This window comes from Arachis hypogaea, chromosome 19 (assembly GCF_003086295.3).
Source record: "Arachis hypogaea cultivar Tifrunner chromosome 19, arahy.Tifrunner.gnm2.J5K5, whole genome shotgun sequence".
Taxonomy (NCBI): Eukaryota; Viridiplantae; Streptophyta; class Magnoliopsida; order Fabales; family Fabaceae; genus Arachis; species Arachis hypogaea.
The window spans coordinates 156,116,699-156,133,573 of NC_092054.1; the positions used below are offsets into that span (position 1 = coordinate 156,116,699).

At 38.8% G+C, this 16,875-nt stretch overlaps 3 protein-coding genes across 6 annotated transcripts; 2 read left to right on the forward strand and 1 right to left on the reverse strand.

Moving 5' to 3' along the window:
• Positions 1-856: 856 nt before the first annotated feature.
• Positions 857-5,977, reverse strand: LOC140182437 (uncharacterized). Its single transcript, XM_072228645.1, has 2 exons — positions 3,707-5,977; positions 857-3,403 (listed from the first exon to the last, which is right to left on the reverse strand). Exons 1-2 carry the CDS (start codon positions 5,975-5,977, stop codon positions 857-859), a joined length of 4,818 nt encoding a protein of 1,605 aa, XP_072084746.1.
• A 4,932-nt stretch (positions 5,978-10,909) lies between these two features.
• On the forward strand, positions 10,910-11,740 carry LOC140182438 (uncharacterized mitochondrial protein AtMg00810-like). Its single transcript, XM_072228646.1, has 3 exons — positions 10,910-11,176; positions 11,310-11,401; positions 11,560-11,740. Exons 1-3 carry the CDS (start codon positions 10,910-10,912, stop codon positions 11,738-11,740), a joined length of 540 nt encoding a protein of 179 aa, XP_072084747.1.
• Positions 11,741-12,467: 727 nt separating this feature from the next.
• Positions 12,468-16,777, forward strand: LOC112779521 (lipid phosphate phosphatase 2). 4 transcript variants are annotated; one of them, XM_025823818.3, is made up of 9 exons: positions 12,468-12,586; positions 12,885-12,977; positions 13,600-13,821; positions 14,033-14,120; positions 14,207-14,316; positions 14,657-14,747; positions 15,167-15,355; positions 15,460-15,519; positions 16,287-16,777. In XM_025823818.3, exons 2-9 carry the CDS (start codon positions 12,927-12,929, stop codon positions 16,481-16,483), a joined length of 1,008 nt encoding a protein of 335 aa, XP_025679603.1. In that variant the 5' UTR covers positions 12,468-12,586; positions 12,885-12,926; the 3' UTR covers positions 16,484-16,777. The 4 variants fall into 4 exon arrangements, with proteins under 4 accessions (XP_025679603.1, XP_072083553.1, XP_025679605.1 ...); XM_072227452.1 differs by having other exon boundaries at positions 12,562-12,724; XM_025823820.3 differs by lacking the exon at positions 12,468-12,586 and adding an exon at positions 12,677-12,724 and having other exon boundaries at positions 12,885-13,338.
• Positions 16,778-16,875: the final 98 nt, after the last annotated feature.

Below are 16,875 nucleotides of genomic sequence, written 5' to 3' on the forward strand. Positions count from 1 at the left end.
TCTTGCCAGTATTGGGCGTAGTCAAGAAAAAAGGCATAGGAGAGCAGCTTGTGAATTTTCCTAAATCACTGAATTGAAAGAGCAGTTATTGTCAAAAGAGTCGAGCCTGACTGAGTTGAAGAAAAAACTTTCTGAGGTTGAAACTGATTTGAAGGTGGAAAGAGAATGTCGTGAAAATATTTCTGGACTATTGAAAAAGAAAGAAAGTGACTTATTAAGTCTAACTGACCGAGTTGTTGAGTTATCGGCAAAAATGAAAGAGCTTGAAAATAATAAACAAGGTGATATTTTGGATGCATTTGCTGAGGGATTTCAGAGGGCTGTTAACCAGGCAAGGTATCTTGCTCCGGATAGAGACTTTTCTGATATGGATCCCGGAAAGATAGTTCGGGAGGGGAAGCTTGTAGATGACGAAGAAACTGTTGAGGAGGGAGATGAGAATCTGGCCGACTGATTTTTTTTTTTTTTTTTAAAAAAACTCTTATATGTGCTTTTTGTAGTCTGCGCGATTAGGTTTTGCTGTTTCCTAATCGTTTAGCTGGTAGCCTTATTTTGGCTTAATGACTGTTATGTCCGTGTAGGTTTGCTTGCGCATCCGTAGTATAATGATGCGACTTTTTGGTGTTATTGGTATTATTATTTAATGATTATGGTATACCGTAGTTTTATGAAATAGTCTTGTTCATACTTCAAACAGAAATAAATGAGCATTGAAGCTGTATGAAAAGATTAAACTTTATCAGTAATAGTACCTGTACAACGTTATTCAGTAGGACCAGCCTCGTTAAAACCTCTATGAGTAAAAACCTCTTGGGAAAAAATCCTCAAAGTAGGAAAAAGAGTACTGGTTTGTTTGCTAACTGTAGTATTGTTTCAAAGAGTTGATGTTCCACGTGTTTGGAATTGTTGTGCCATCCAATTGCTCCAATTTGTAAGCCCCTCGCCCCAGCACTTCACATACTCGGTATGGACCATCCCATGCTGCGGCGAGTTTTCCGTGGAAAGAAGGTCGGCGGGCTTGCTCAGTTTTTCTTAACACCAAGTCACCAGTGTTGAACGTTCTCGGCTGTACTTTTCGTGAATGTCGTCGGCTAAGTTGTTGTTGTAGTGCTCGGTGCCGGATGGCTGATATTTCTCGAATTTCTTCAATAAGGTCGAGTTCTGCTTGCCGAGCTTCGTCATGATGTTCGGTCAGGGTTCTGAGAGAGTCTTGTGATATTTCCATAGGGATCATTGCCTCGGATCCATAGACCAAACGAAATGGTGTCTCTTTGGTCGTTGAGTGTGCTGTGGTGTTGTATGCCCATAACACTTCTGGTACGAGCTCAGCCCACAATCCTTTCGCATCATCGAGCTTTTTTCGTAGTGCCTGGAGGACGACTTTGTTAGCGGCCTCTGCTAAGCCATTAGATTGTGGGTGTTCCACCGAGGAGAAATGCTGCTTTATTTTTAGGTTCTGCAAAAATTCCTTGAAACTATGGTCAGTGAACTGCCGACCATTATCGGTTATGATGTGACCTGGTACGCCGAATCTGCAAATTATGCTTTTCCAAACAAAACTTATCATTTGAGATGATGTAATTTTCGCCAAAGGATGTGCTTCAATCCATTTGGAGAAATAGTCTATTGCGACTACCAAATATTTCATTTGTCTTGGGGCAGTGGGGAATGGCCCGAGAATATCAATTCCCCATCTATTGAATGGCCAGCTCACTTCTGATTGATGAAGTTGCTCGGCAGGCACATTAATCATCGGCGAGTGCTTCTGACATTTGTCACAGGTTCTGACCTTTTGCCTACTATCGTCCCATATCGTCGGCCAGTAAAAACCTGCCCGGAGTACCTTCTGTGCTAAGCTCCGAGCTCCACAATGTATTCCACAAATGCCCTCGTGGGCTTCTGACAAAATAAGATCGGCTTCTGTCCTGTCCAAACATTTTAACAGAGGTCGAGAATAGCCTCGCCTATACAGAATGTTATTCATTAATGTAAAGAAGGAGGCTTGTCGCCTGAATTTAATTTTATCTTTGATTTGTTCTGGAATAGAGCCACTACGGAGATATTGTATATAGGGTTGTTGCCAACTCCCTTCATTGATCATGCTTAGGATATTGAGTATATCGATGCTTGGCCTACTTAAAGTTGACTGCAAAAGTGTTGTAGTTTGTGTTTGTGTAGTGGCTAGTTTTGATAAAGTATCTGCTCTATGGTTTTGTTCTCTTGGTATATGGATAACCTCAATATTTGAAAAATCATTTAATAGCTTCCGGACGATGTCTAGGTATTTTAATAGGATCTGATCTTTTGTCTGAAAACTATGATTTACTTGCTGGACGACTAATAAAGAATCGCAGTAAACTTTCAGAATATTAACATGTAAATCAATAGCTAACCTGAGCCCAGCAATGAGGGCTTCATACTCAGCTTGATTGTTGCTTGCTTTGAAGGAGAATCTGAGAGAATGCTCGATTACTATGCCGTCTGAGCTTTCAAGTAGTATTCCTGCACCTGACCCCTGAGGGTTTGAAGCACCGTCCACGAATAAGGTCCAGGGTTGACCTTTATCGTCGGAGTTTGGGCATGAAAGTTCGGCAACGAAATCTGCTAAACATTGTGATTTAACAGACCCTCTAGGTTGATAGTGAATGTCAAATTCGGACAGCTCTATGGACCACTTAATTAGTCGTCCTGCTAACTCAGGCTTCGAGAGTATTTGCCGAAGTGGGTGTGCTGTTCGAACGATGATTGTATGGCTCTGAAAATAAGGTCGGAGGCGCCTCGCCGAGAAGATTAGTGCTAGGACGAGCTTCTCGAGTATTGGGTAGCGTAGCTCGGCATTTTGCAGCGACTTGCTCACGAAATAGACCGGCTGTTGATCCTTGTTATTCTCTGTAATAATAACAGAACTAATGGTCACATCAGTCACAGATAAATATAAATATAGTGGTTCACCGAGCTTTGGTTTCTGCAGAACAGGTGGTTTAGACAGGAACTGTTTTAAGCCCATGAATGCCTCTTCACATTCTTCATTCCAAGAAAAGTGCCTTGTCGTTTTCTTTAAACACTGAAAAAAGTTAAAGGATTTAGCTGCTAGGCATGGTAGGAATCTTGATAACGCAGCTAAACGGCCTGTCAGTCGTTGAACTTCTTTAATTGTCTTAGGACTGTGCATGTCGAGAATAGCTTGGCATTTTTCTGGGTTAGCCTCTATTCCTCGGCTTGTCAAGATGAATCCGAGGAATTTTCCTCCTTGAACACCGAAGGCGCATTTTTCAGGATTTAACCTCATGTTGTATTTTCTGACTTGCGTAAATATCTCATCGAGGTCTTCTATGTGTGGGTGGCCGACCTTTGTTTTGACGACCATGTCGTCGACGTAGACCTCGACGTTTCTGCCTATTTGCTGCTCAAAGACTTTGTTCATCAATCTTTGATATGTTGCACCTGCATTCTTTAAACCAAAAGGCATAACATTATAGCAATAATTACCGCATTCAGTTATAAAAGCTGTTTTTTCCTGGTCCGATGGATGCATAAAGATCTGGTTATAACCAGAGTACGCATCCATGAAACTCAGCGTACCATATCCACATGAGTTATCAACTAAAGTATCTATGCAGGGTAGGGGATAAGCATCTTTGGGGCATGCTTTATTTAAATCAGTAAAATCGACGCACATGCGCCATTTACCATTATTCTTTTTTACCATAACGATGTTGGCCAACCATGTTGTGAATCTCAGTTCTCGGATGAATTGGGCGTCTATGAGTTTGTTGACTTCAGACATTGAGGCTGCTCGCTTTTCAGTTCCGAGGTTCCGCTTTTTCTGGGAAACTGGTCGGGCTGTTGGGTTGACTGCTAACCTGTGTGTTATTACTGATGGACTAATTCCTGGCATATCCCCTGAGGTCCAAGCAAATAAGTCGGTATTCCGGCGTAAGAATGCAATCAGCTTCTCCTTTGCGCCTTTTTCCAGTGATGCTCCGATAAAGGTGAACTTCGTATGATCGTCAGTCAGGGTGACCTTTATTAGATCCTCATTTGGTACAGGGCGCTCTTGAAAGTCGGCTCTCGGGTCTAGCTCGGCTAGGGTTGGCTGCTCTGATGTTATGGAATTGACACGAACTTCGGTATTGGCTTTCACTGGCTTAAGGCTTATATTGTAGCATTGCCGAGCTTCGTGTAGATCACTGTGGATGGTGGCGACGATGTTGTCCTGCACAGGAAACTTAACACAAAGGTGAAATGTTGAAACTATTGCAGTAAATTTATTCAAGAAGGGTCTCCCTAATATAACGTTATAAGGACTAAAACAGTCAACCACCAGATACTGGACGTCTTGTGTTTTAGACAAGGGCTGCTCTCCGAGAGTGGTTTGTAACCACACAGATCCCATCACGGGAACTCGTTCTCCTGAGAAGCCGACCAATTCTCCCGAATATGGCTGTAAAATGTTAGTGCTCAGTTTCATTTTCTGAAATGTGGTAAAGAAAAGGATATCAGCACTGCTTCCTGGATCAAGTAGGACTTTTCTGACTATGAGATCACCCAGTTGGATAGAAATAACCACGGGATCATCATAGTTGGTGTAAGTGGAATTGAGGTCGGCGTGTTCGAAGGTCAGCTCCGGGACTTCTTGCATCGGTGGAGGATTATGAGGATTATTCTCAACTGCTAACATGGCTCTGTAGGTCCTTTTTCTAGCCGAGCTTGTGTGGCCACCACCAGCATAGCCACCTGAAATGCAATTGATCACCCCTCTAGGGTGAGCAGGAGTTTTATCCTTTTCCTTTGAAGATGGGCCTGTTGTATGTTGTTCAGGGTCCGACATTGCTCTCTTTTGCATATGTCCTGTAATGAATTTGTCAAGGTGGCCTTGCCGTGCCAAACGCTCTAGCAAATCTTTAGCAATGACACATTCGTCGGTTGTGTGGCCATGCTTTTGATGAAAAGTGCAGTATCTAGTTTTGTCGACGTTTTTTGCTTCTGGATAAGCGCCTGCCTTTCGAGGGGGTTTGATTAGCTTAGAATTTAGTATTTCCTTGATTATATCATCCCGTTTGGTGTTAAACTGGGTATAAGATTCATATCGCGGGACCGGTTTGAAGCTCTTCTTGTTATCGCGTGGTTTTTCATCATCCTTGACTGCTGATTTTTCTGCCTTTCTTGCTTGGCGAAGTTCTTCGATATCGATCTGTCCTTTGGCCTTCTCGCGGAATTCGGCCAAGGTTTTTGGTTTTGCAACGGCAATGGTCTCTTGAAATTTACCTGGTCGCAGGCCACTCTTAATTGCATGAAGATGGACCTCGGGGTGGAGATTAGGGATTTTCATAGCCACCTTCGTGAAACGAGTTATATAATCCTTCAGGCTCTCTTGTGGTCCCTGCTTAATAGTTGTCAAATAGTCAGAATCATGGAGGTATATTGCAGATGCTGCAAAATGGTCTTCAAATTGACGAGCTAACTCCTGAAAGCGGGATATTGAATCTGCAGGCAAAGAGCAAAACCAGTCAAGTGCAGGACCGTCTAGAAAAGATGGAAAACATCGACAAAGAATTGGATCAGATGCACCGTTAACAATCATAATAGATCGGAACTTTTTAACATGCTGCTTTGGATCACCCAGTCCGTCATATGGGGTTAAAGTTGTTGGGAGGGTGAATTGTCTGGGGAGTTGAAAGTTCATTATATCCGCCGTGAATGGTCCTGCGGAGTTGTCAGGTTGTTCTTCCTCATTTTCAGGCTGAGCTTCTTCATTCCGTTGATCTTCTTCATTATTGCTTTGTGGTGTCTCAGAAACATGAGTTCGTTCGTTGTTTTCATCATCATTAGTATGGTGCCCTAAACGAGCTTGTTCTAACTGCGCGATTTGATTTTGCATTCTCTGGTTATCTTCCGCCATTCGCTGATTTGCCTGTTGAAGCTCGGTCACCATCCTCAGAAGCTCGGATGAAGTGGGCGGGGGGACGTCCGCCATGAGGGTGTGTGGAAAATCTGGGGCCTAGCACAAGTGATGTTTCAAATTGTTCGGTCCCACGGTGGGCGCCAATGTTCTTACCAGCTTAGGCCGAGGTATAGGTCGCACTCCAGATAGGTCGTCCTCCTGATAAGGTCGGTGGATTCCTAAGACGCGATCCAAAACCTCGGTATAAAGAAAGAGTGGAAGAATCGGGCACCTGCAAAAGGCACTCCGACGCTCAAGTCAGTAAGAGAATATGTATGGAGTCTTTTTCTTAGAAAGATTGCTTACCTTCTTTTGTTCCTGCTTTTCCTTTTATACTCGTTTGTTGTTGAGCGTTTAGATTTAAGTCGTAACGTCTGGAGAGGGAATTTATTGCCTATCCGACGTTATTGTGTGAGAATGAATGCCGATTATAGCAAATATTCGGTTATAATGGTGAACACGTTACCGAGCTTATAACTCGTAACCGACTTTACTGGTCATATCAGTTAAACAAGAAATCACTTCCTTAAGTATTGAAAATTTGGGTAAGACTTAATATATCAAGATTAAATTATATATATTAGTGTATAATGTACGCACATCGACCTAGTCCTATCCATTAATATGATTAAATTAAGCTATATTAACTGAATTTTAATATCTTTACAAAATAATACTATGTTTCTAATTTTTCAATTGCTTTGGCAGAATTCATCAACAGTTAGATTAGATGTAATATTATGTTTAATTAACATGAACAATTAACCGTGGTTCATTCTACATATACTAAAACTATTAAAATAAACTATTGCCCTTGGCTTGACCATCGGCAATAATTCTTGCAAATATACCTTTGCAAGCATGTGATGAAAGTCATACAAAATTGTCCATGACAGCTTTTTATTGTAAAGATCGTAAACATTGAAGAAGACGTTGGTAATTCGTATGATTGAGTTGAAGGGTAATCAATCAATACTCAATAGAATGCTACTCAACAGTTAAGGTCATTATTCTCGATAGTCTAAATTTTAGATTTTATTTTAGAGAATAAAGTATAATTTTTTACTATTTATTTTATAAATAGAACTAAGGAAAAATATGAGAGAGAAAATATTTAAAAATAAAAGATCATATTTTATTTTCTCAAATAAAAATTTAAAATTTAGAGAATTCAAATTTAATACGATTTTTATTTAACAAAAAATCTCAACTTAAATCTAATCAATGTGTGATAATTGATAAATAATTTGCTAGACATTTGAATAGAATACAAACATATACATACGTGATATATAAATTATTTTTATATATCGTTCGTGTTCTAATCGAGTTTACAATTTGACAATTTGTAGAGGTGGAGACTGAAGATTCTAATTTCGTCAAGTGCAGAACTAAGTCGGGAGGACAACCTGTAAGGCATTTCGATATTAAAGTCAGTAAAGTATTAGATGATGAAAGCCTTTTTTTCGTGTGTTTTATCTGTTAGTTGCTTTTCCCTTTTAGCTTTTCTGTTAGAGAATAAATTAGAATCAATATTAGATCAATTAATATCATTTATATTTATATAACATATCTGTATGTTAATTATAGGATTGTATACTTTTATTACTTTGATTCTTCTAGCACACATATATATATATATATATATATATATATATATATATATATATATATATATATATATATATATATATATCCCTTTTACATTGTACTTTTTCACAACCTGAATAATATACTCTTTCAGATTACTCTCTTATTTCTAACATGGTATCAAGAGCATAGGTTTTTTTTCCATGTAAATTCGTTTATAGCCCCTTTGTTTCTTCTCCTCCAACTGCGTTCTTTAGCCTCGTTTTTCGATCCTCTCTTGACGCTTTGGTTCGTCACAGCCGTTCCCACCGTATTCGTCTCATCGTCGTGATTCCAACGCATCCAGATTCGCCGTCACCCGCCGCTGCACGCACTGCCGCAAGACGCTGCCGCAACCAGTATTCTTCTCCTTCCAGATTCATCATGCGCCATCAGATTGGGCTCCGTGATCAACAGCCCAACGCACTCCACGTGTCACTCCCTTTGCTCCGCGCTGACCCGGCAACCCGCGCCTCGACCTAGCCCGATCCGACAGTTGACCCGCGTTCCAGCTCACTCGCCAGCGTGTCCTTCCCCTCCACTCAGACATCGCCATGTGGCATCCATCTGCTGACGTGGATGTTGACATGGTGCTGACGTGGCAGACAGTGGGACCCTCCCTAAGATTTTTTTGGTGAGCTCTTTCTGATTCTGCACTCCGATTTCTCATTTTCTGCTCCGAAATTGCAAATTTCTCTCCTCTCTTTGATCTCTGTGTCTACTATTATGGAAAAGTCAAATGTTTTTGCTGCCACAGATAAAAAGGGTAAATCCTGTCAAAACTGTAACCATTCCGGGCACTTCTTCTCCAACTGTCCTTCTGTTGAATGTCGCACATGCCACCAAAAAGATTACATTAGCTATCATTGTTTACAGCTGTTCTGCCATTATTGCAAGCTCTCGGAACATTTGATTACTACTTGTCCTACTCGCCCACTACATCCTAATCAACTCAAGTATCATTCTCGTCCCAACTTTTCCAAGATTGTGCATGCTTTTGCTGTTGCTGCTACTAATGAATCTACCACCTCTCTCCTCTCAACTCGTCTCCTGTCTCTCTATCTAATATTGCATCTCTTCTTTAGCATATTATCTTCCTTTCTGGTAATACCTTTGCTGCTTTTTCGATTCCTCCAGGTAATTCTAAATGGTATTTTGACTCAGGTTGCTTTAATCACATGTCTCCATTGCTTAATCTTTTCTCGTCTCTGTCTACCACTACAAATGCACCTTTTGTCAATACTGCTAATGGTTCTCTCTTGCACGCAACACATAAGGGTTCTATCTCCCAGTCAATTTTAATCTTCTTGATACTTATTATATTCCGAAATTGAATTTTAATCTTATTTCTGTTGGTCAACTTGTTGATCTGGGTTTTGATGTCATTTTTTTCCATTTCTGGTTGTCGTGTACAGAATCGTCGGATGGGACAAATCATCGGGACTGGACGTAAGGTTGGAAGATTGTTTAAACTCGAGAATCTTCATATTCCTCTTGTGCCAAATCTCTGTGCTGCTTCTTTTCTATCTACCCTTCACTTATGGTATCAACGTCTTGCCCACAGCTCCTTAGAAAAATTACGTCCTCGTATGTCTCAGGGTGTTTTGGGTTAGGTTCCTAATGAATCTTTTGATTGCATTTCTTGTCAAACTACCAAACAACATACTTTATCTTTTCACAATAATTTCTCTCTTGCTTGCTCTCCTTTTAATCTCATTCACTCTGATGTTTGGGTCTCCGCTTTCACCGCTTCTATGAGAGGAGCTCGATACTTTGTCATTTTCATTGATGATTATTCACGTTTTACTTGAGTTTATTTGATGACTAATCACCATGAATTACCTCATATTTATATTAACTTTGCTACTATGATTAGAACTCAGTTTTCCAAGGTCATTAAGGTTTTTCGACGTGATAATTCTATGGAATACCGTGATTCTAAACTTTTAATCTTTCTTGCAGAATAGGGTACTTTGTCTGAGTTTTCTCGTCGTGGTTCGTCTCAACAAAATGGATGAGGTGAATGCAAACACCGTCACATTCTTGACTTTGTTCGTGCAATGCTTCTTCCTTCTTCGTGTCTTGAGTGTACTTGGGGTGAAGCTATTCTTACTACTGTTTATGTTATCAATAGACTTCCTTCTTATGTTCTAAGTAACGTTACTCCCTTTGAGTGTATTTATCATACCTCTCCAGATTACAGTTCTCTTCGAGTTTTTGGTTGTGTCTATTTTGCTCTTCTTCAGCCTCATGAACATAGTAAACTTGAACCTCAGGCTCGTATGTGTTGTTTCCTTATTTATGGCACTGAACACAAGGGTTATCGTTGTTGGGATCCTCTCTCTAAATGTATTTGTATATCTCGTCATGTTGTCTTCTAAGAGAATCACATGTTTTTTCGGTTCTCCTCCTTTGAGTCCATTCCTCCTACTCAGTCACCTTTTTTCACTAACCCCAATATTGATCTTTTTCCTAGTGATGATTCTACTGGTTCTATCTCGAGTCACCCTCTACAGCCTCCTGTTCTTCTGCCTTTTCCATCTCTTAATGATTTTAGACCGGACGACGACCTTGCTCCTACCGTCATGCCTCCTCCTTCCACTTGTTCTTCTACGGTAAGAAATTCACCTCCTCATCTTTTTTATTATCATTGTTTTTCTACTATTCTTCATCAACATAAACCTAAGTCATTCAGAGAAGCCTCCACAAATTCAAATTGGCAACAAGTAATGCAAGAAGAAATACAGGCACTTGAAAAAGCATATACTTGGGATTTGGTTGATCCTCCTTTTAATCAGGAAGTTGTGGGAAGTAGATAGGTATACAAGATCAAGACTCGCTCTGATGGTTCTATTGACTGTTATAAGGCACAATTGGATGCTCAAGGTTGTATGCAAGAGTATGGTATTGACTATGAAGAGACTTTTGCTCCTGTTGCTCGTCTCACATCTGTTTGAGCTCTTCTTGCCATTGCTACAGTAAAAAAATGGTTTCTTAGTCAGATGAACGTTAAGAATGCATTTCTTAATGGAGATTTGAAAAAAAAAAGGTCTATATGAAACCCCTTCTGGGTTATCCTTGTCCTTCTAGTAAAGTTTGTCTCCTTCGCAAGACACTTTATGGTCTTAAGCAAGCTCCTCGCGAATGGTTTGACAAGTTTAGTACCACTATATGCAATCTCGGTTTTACTTGCAGCCCTTATGAGAATGCTCTCTTTATTCGTAAAGTGAACATGGAGTTGTTCTTCTGCTTTTGTATGTTGATGACATTATCATTACTGGAGATGATGTTGATGGTATCTCTGATCTCAAAGCCTCCCTTCAACATATTTTTGAAATGAAAGATCTTGGTTCTCTCAGTTATTTTCTTGGTCTCGATGTCATATCCACAGATAATGGTATCTATCTCTCTCAAACTAAGTATGCTTCGGATTTTCTTGCTCGAGCTGGTATAACAGATAGTTGCACTGAGTCTACTCCTCTTGAGCCTAATGTTCATTTTACTCCTATGGATGACACTGTTTTGGATAATCATACTCTTTATCGACAGTTAGTTGGAGTACTAGTCTACTTAACTGTCACCCGACCATACATTGCCTATCCGGTTCATGTTCTTAGCCAGTTCTTGTGATCCTAGTACTACTCACTATGCGGCAGTTCTTTGCATTATTCGCTACATCAAAGGCACCCTATTTCATGGCCTTTATTTTTCTGCGCATTCATCTTTATCCCTTTAGACATACTCAGATGCTGATTGGGCTGGTGATCCCACTGATCATCGTTCTACTACTTGTTATTGTTTATTTCTTGGCGACTCTCACATTTCCTGGTGAGCTAAGAAGCAAACTTCACTGCTCGATTAAACATGGAAGCTGAATATCGTGCTCTCGCTGACACCACTGCTGAGGTTGTCTCGATTCATTGGCTTCTCGAAGACTTGGGTGCACCGTAGTCGTCCCCAATTGATGTTTTTTGTGACAACCGCAGTGCTATTCAGATTGCCCATAATGATGTGTTTCATGAGAGCACCAAACATATTGAGATTGATGATCACTTTGTTCGACAACACATCCTTATTGATGTTGTTCGTCTAATCGCTGTTGGAACACTGGATCAGACTGCTGATATATTCATGAAAGCTCATCATCTAACTCATTTCGGACTCTAGTATCCAAATTCAAGATGGTATTCTTAACTTCCACTTGAGTTTGAGGGAGAATGTTAGAGAATAAATTATAATCAATATTAGATCAATTAGTATCATTTATATTTATATAGCATATCTGTATATTAATTATAGGATTGTATACTTTTATTACTCTGATTCTTCTAGTACCTATATATATCTTCTGTACATTGTACTTTTCCACAACCTGAATAATACACTCTTTCAGATTACCCTTTTGTTTCTAATATTTTTCTTCTGGAGCTGTCGTTTTTTCGACATTTAGTGCTTATTGCAACATATTATTGCTGAGATTCAGGCGGTTACAAGCTTTAATGGCATAGCGATTGTGGTATCTTGCCGTTATCCCGTGAAGTCGGCCATGACTTTAATCGCTTCATCGGTTATGTTATTTTTTGTCCGGAACATGTATATATAATTTTTTTTGAGAATATATTACTAAAAGTATAAGATATTAATAAAATTAATTGATTATATATATATATATATATATATATATATATATATAATATTTTCAATTTTGTATGGATAATTTATATTTATATATTATTAGTGTAAAAAAAATTACACTAAGTGGTAAACATAACATATTAACAATTATAATTGTTACCCATTAAAACAAAATTCATTTGTTATTTTGACCGGCGAGTAGTCAACTACTAATAATTCACAGAATCTATATATATTAGCAGAAAAGAGAAAAAAAAAAAAAGAAGATTCTTATTAATTTAAAAATATTTTTGAAAAAGTTCGTTACCTCGGTTGTAGGATTGGATAAAGGGGTAAACCGCTCCGCCCCCGCCAAATTAATTCATTTCAAAGTGAAAGGTTCGTTTCACTTCTAATTTCTAATCTCACCCACCAACGTTTCATTCTTCCGTCACCAGATTTTCTCGGAAAAAAAAAAGGGTTTTATTTCAAATTTTCCGGGACAAAACTAAAAAACAAAAAAGGAAAAAGACTTGAGTTGAGTATATTTAAATTCTCTCACTATAACAGTACTCTACGATTACGATTACTTTTGTTTCCCTTCCTTTCCGTTCCTTCCAGTTTGGGATAAAACTTCTCACTCAGTCTTAACTGTTACCTTTTTGTTTCTATTTGTGTGCTTCATGTTAATAACCAGAATCTCGTGAGTGCTCTCGTTCGTTTATACTTTTATATACACATGGCGTGGCGGGGCTTCATATCTTTTGGAAGAATATGGCCACCGTTTCAGGTAGTTATTCATTTTCTTCTTTTCTATACTTACCACAATAATTTAAACTCAGAATTTGGATTTGGATATTCATTTGATTCTTACCGCCGTACCAGTGGGATTTAATGTTGATTTGGTTTAGGATGTTAAAACTTCGAAGCAGGTAAAATTATCTTCTGGTAACTTCATTTACGTTTTAGCAGGGTTAATTGATGATGGAGACCTGATTATGCTTGAATTTTAATTGAAGCATGGAATAACCTAACTTTCAGTGGTTGTTTCAAATAGGTAGCAGCAAATTTATAGGGATAGAGACGTGTGGTCCATTTCTAATTAGGATGCGTGTGGTGTGGGTTGAAACTTGAGAGACTCCTCTTGATCCGTAAGAAACTGAGATCCAAAAATAAAAATTATCGACCATTTTCGTATGAGATTAAAATGAAGAACTAAGTATTAATCAACATAATTTACCCAGTTTATTACTGTTTCTTCAACTGAAGAATTTTACGCTGATTGATTGATGCATGCAATAATCATGTGGTGCGGGAGGAAAATTTTCCGACTAGTTTTATGTGACCATTTTGTACTCAAATGTTGCCTCTGTTAAATTAGATGTTTCTCTCTTGGTTGTTTCTTCCGGCAGGGACGGATGCCCCGGGTTGATCCTTCTGCTCACACAATCAAATCACATGGGGCTACACTTGCAAGAAATCACCTTCATGATTGGCTCATATTGCTGTTGCTCATAGTCATAGAGGTTATTCTTTTCGTCATTCACCCGTTTTACCGCTTTGTGGGAAGAGACATGTTGGAAGACCTTAAATATCCCATGAAAGAGAACACTGTTCCCGTGTGGGCTGTTCCTGTAAGTTCCCTTCCTTAGACAGAATTAAAAGCTCATTGAATTGCTTCCATGTTAGGGGATCCCTTGCTTTGTTGATTTCTGTTTTCATTTCATTACGCCTGCATGAACTTGAATTATGTTTTAATAATAATGGCCTGAGCTAATTGCATATTTTTATTTAATGCAAGTAATTATGTGGTTGATATGTTTTTCCCTTCTTTGATGTGTCCAGCTATATGCGGTTCTGTTGCCAATGGCTGTTTTTCTTCTCTTCTATATGCGGAGGAGAGATGTTTATGATTTGCATCACAGTGTCCTAGGTAAACTTCGTATTTTGCATACTTTCACATACACAAATTAAAGCTGTTGATGAATTGGTAATAATGTTGTATTTCATTGCTAGCAGGGCTCCTGTTTGCCGTTCTGATTACCGCTGTCTTGACCGATGCAATAAAAGATGCAGTTGGTCGACCCCGGCCAGACTTCTATTGGCGTTGCTTCCCTGATGGAGTAGAGGTTAGCAACTATCATTTAATGGACAATGTCTTTACATATATATACTAATATAGCCACTTGATCATAGTTTCTCATACTCAGTGTTTTAGTCTCTCCCAAGTGAATTTTGGCCCCATTTTGTTGTGGTAATGGTGGCATAGAAGGTATAAAGATAATAGGATGGGTCCATCTCTTGTATAGAGTTTCTGGATTATTCCTTGTCTATCTTTTTTATATACTTGTATGGTTTCATTTTATTAAGAGTTTTCAGATGGTTTTACAAGAACTGTAACTGCTGAAATTTCGTACAGAGGGAATGGTCTTTACTTATTTGTTATTTTCTATTCCATTAACCTTGTAGGTTTATGACAAATGGGGAGGTGTAGTGTGCCATGGTAAGGAAAGTGATATAAAAGAAGGACACAAGAGTTTCCCAAGCGGTCATACATCATGTGAGCAACAAAAAGTTTACTGTTCTCTTCTACTACAAGCTTTTGGTCCGAGCAGATTGGAATTAACAATGCATTTTTAGTAGTGAAGTCGAATCATAACATTAAATCAGTTGCTCTCACATATAACTGGGTTGATAATCTTTAAGAAACACGAAATTGGTGAAATGCAGTAATGTTTGTATTCTTATAAGATAGCATATTGTAAATCTAACGAAATTGGTAATCATCATTCACTTAAAATTTTCAGACAGTAGCAACAAATTCTTTCCAAAATCAGTGCTGAAGTTTATTATAGCCAATATGTCTCGTGTGCTGTTAAGTACATAAAATAATATCTTAATTTACTCATCAAATCAGTAGCTAATTCCTTCAGAAAAAGGTCTGTGTGTGGAACCTGATACTTATATTCACTTCTGCAGGGTCCTTTGCAGGATTGGGTTTTCTATCGCTGTACCTATCTGGGAAGATCAAAGCTTTTGATCGCCAAGGGCATGTAGCAAAGCTATGCATCGTGTTTCTTCCAATACTTGCTGCTTGTCTAGTTGGAGTCTCTCGCGTAGATGACTACTGGCATCATTGGCAAGATGTCTTTGCTGGAGGTCTTCTAGGTTGTTCTTAATGACTTAAATAGCTAGAAAAGTTTAAAAATGGCTTAGTCCCAGCGCTGAAAGATCAAATTAAAGGGAAACTCATTTGATTGTGTTTCTTGCAGGGCTGGTTGTAGCAACCTTTTGCTATATGCAGTTCTTCCCTCCCCCTTATAGTGATGATGGTAACACCTCATCTCTCTGTTTGACTTCTTCAGTATTTCAAACCTTGTTTACGTTGATTTCTCCGAAGTTTTTGATTCACAAATATATTTCCAAAATTAAGTCTTTTGTAGTTTTCTTATTGCCATGGCTCTACCAAGATATGGCTTTTTATAGTTTTTTTACTATACCCTCTCACTCCCTATACCTATTAGATTCTTCTTGAGAAGTTAACTTATTTTAGATAGCAAACAAGATCAAACATTGAGCCTTGCTTAATTAGTCACCTGCAATTTCTCCCTTCAAAGTCACTATTCTTCAAGGCCTTTTCCTTTGTCCCTCGTTTAGAAGAAAATTTTAATCTCCTCATTCAAGTTACCTAGAGATATCAGATATAGCACTTGCAGGTGATTTGACCACTGTAGCAATAATCTAGTTTGTAACGAAGTCGCATTTGTGCTTAATGTGCCACTTTTGTCGTCCAATCATTATTTCAATTTTCAACTGAGAATAAGAACGGATGCCTCTGGCCTATAAGTGTAGTTAGGTGGAAGTTGGTTGTACTAGTATTAAATTCTGCATGATTTTGGATTTGATATCATTTTCAATGACAAATAAAAAATATTAAGGTGGATTTGGCCACTAACTTCAGGTTGGCCATGTGGTTGTGTTTGACCACCTTTACCAATAAGCTAAAATTTTGGCCATTCATGATGTCTGGATCAATGTATCATATACTCCTAGTTTGAAGCAGATTCCTCGAGCTGACTTTAAATTTGTTTCTCTTCAGGATGGGGTCCCTATGCATATTTCAAGGCAATGGAGGAAGCACGACCCAATTCAAACACGAACCGGGATTCACCTCTTGTGCAGGCCATGGAGGTTCCAGGGGGTGTGAATCAAGCACCAAGGAGAAATGGTGATACATTGCCCCCTTTCACTTATCATAGCCCAAGCTTGGAAGCAATGGAGCTTGGACAGAAGTGATCCGATGAATTCTTCTGCGTTAATCTTCTCCTTTGATCCTTGTGACTTTGCTTTTGTGTAAATTGAAATGAGGTTCTCGGTCTACACGGCAAACACTTGATTTTAGCAAAGTAGCAAATATTGTGCAGTTTCTGTTCATGCATTACTAGCACTGTTGCTGGGTAAACAGAAAATGGTGCATGCTTTTCCACTTATTAAGTAGATAGAACGTAGCTTAGTGGAAGAATTTCTTTAGATTAGTGTTAACATATGAATAATACTTGATGGCATTTGAATAATAATCGTGGTTCTAAATGTTCTATCTTCCTGTTCGCCATTACTCACAAGTCATAATTTGACGCCTCAAACCAAAAATACATCAGTATTATTCTGTTAAAATTTATTTACCTACT

Excerpts from the sequence above, each read along its gene's own strand:
- LOC112779521 (XM_025823818.3), top strand. The coding sequence starts at position 12,927 with ATGGCGTGGCGGGGCTTCATATCTTTTGGAAGAATATGGCCACCGTTT. Across the intron at positions 14,317-14,656 it reads GCTTCCCTGATGGAGTAGAG|GTTTATGACAAATGGGGAGG; the intron begins GTTAGCAACTAT and ends TTAACCTTGTAG. Across the intron at positions 15,356-15,459 it reads CTTTGCTGGAGGTCTTCTAG|GGCTGGTTGTAGCAACCTTT; the intron begins GTTGTTCTTAAT and ends TGTTTCTTGCAG.
- LOC140182437 (XM_072228645.1), bottom strand. The coding sequence starts at position 5,977 with ATGGCGGACGTCCCCCCGCCCACTTCATCCGAGCTTCTGAGGATGGTG. Across the intron at positions 3,404-3,706 it reads GGTTGGCCAACATCGTTATG|CAAATAGGCAGAAACGTCGA; the intron begins GTAAAAAAGAAT and ends GTCTTTGAGCAG.
- LOC140182438 (XM_072228646.1), top strand. The coding sequence starts at position 10,910 with ATGAAAGATCTTGGTTCTCTCAGTTATTTTCTTGGTCTCGATGTCATA. Across the intron at positions 11,177-11,309 it reads GACCATACATTGCCTATCCG|ACATACTCAGATGCTGATTG; the intron begins GTTCATGTTCTT and ends TTATCCCTTTAG. Across the intron at positions 11,402-11,559 it reads GGCGACTCTCACATTTCCTG|TGCTATTCAGATTGCCCATA; the intron begins GTGAGCTAAGAA and ends TGACAACCGCAG.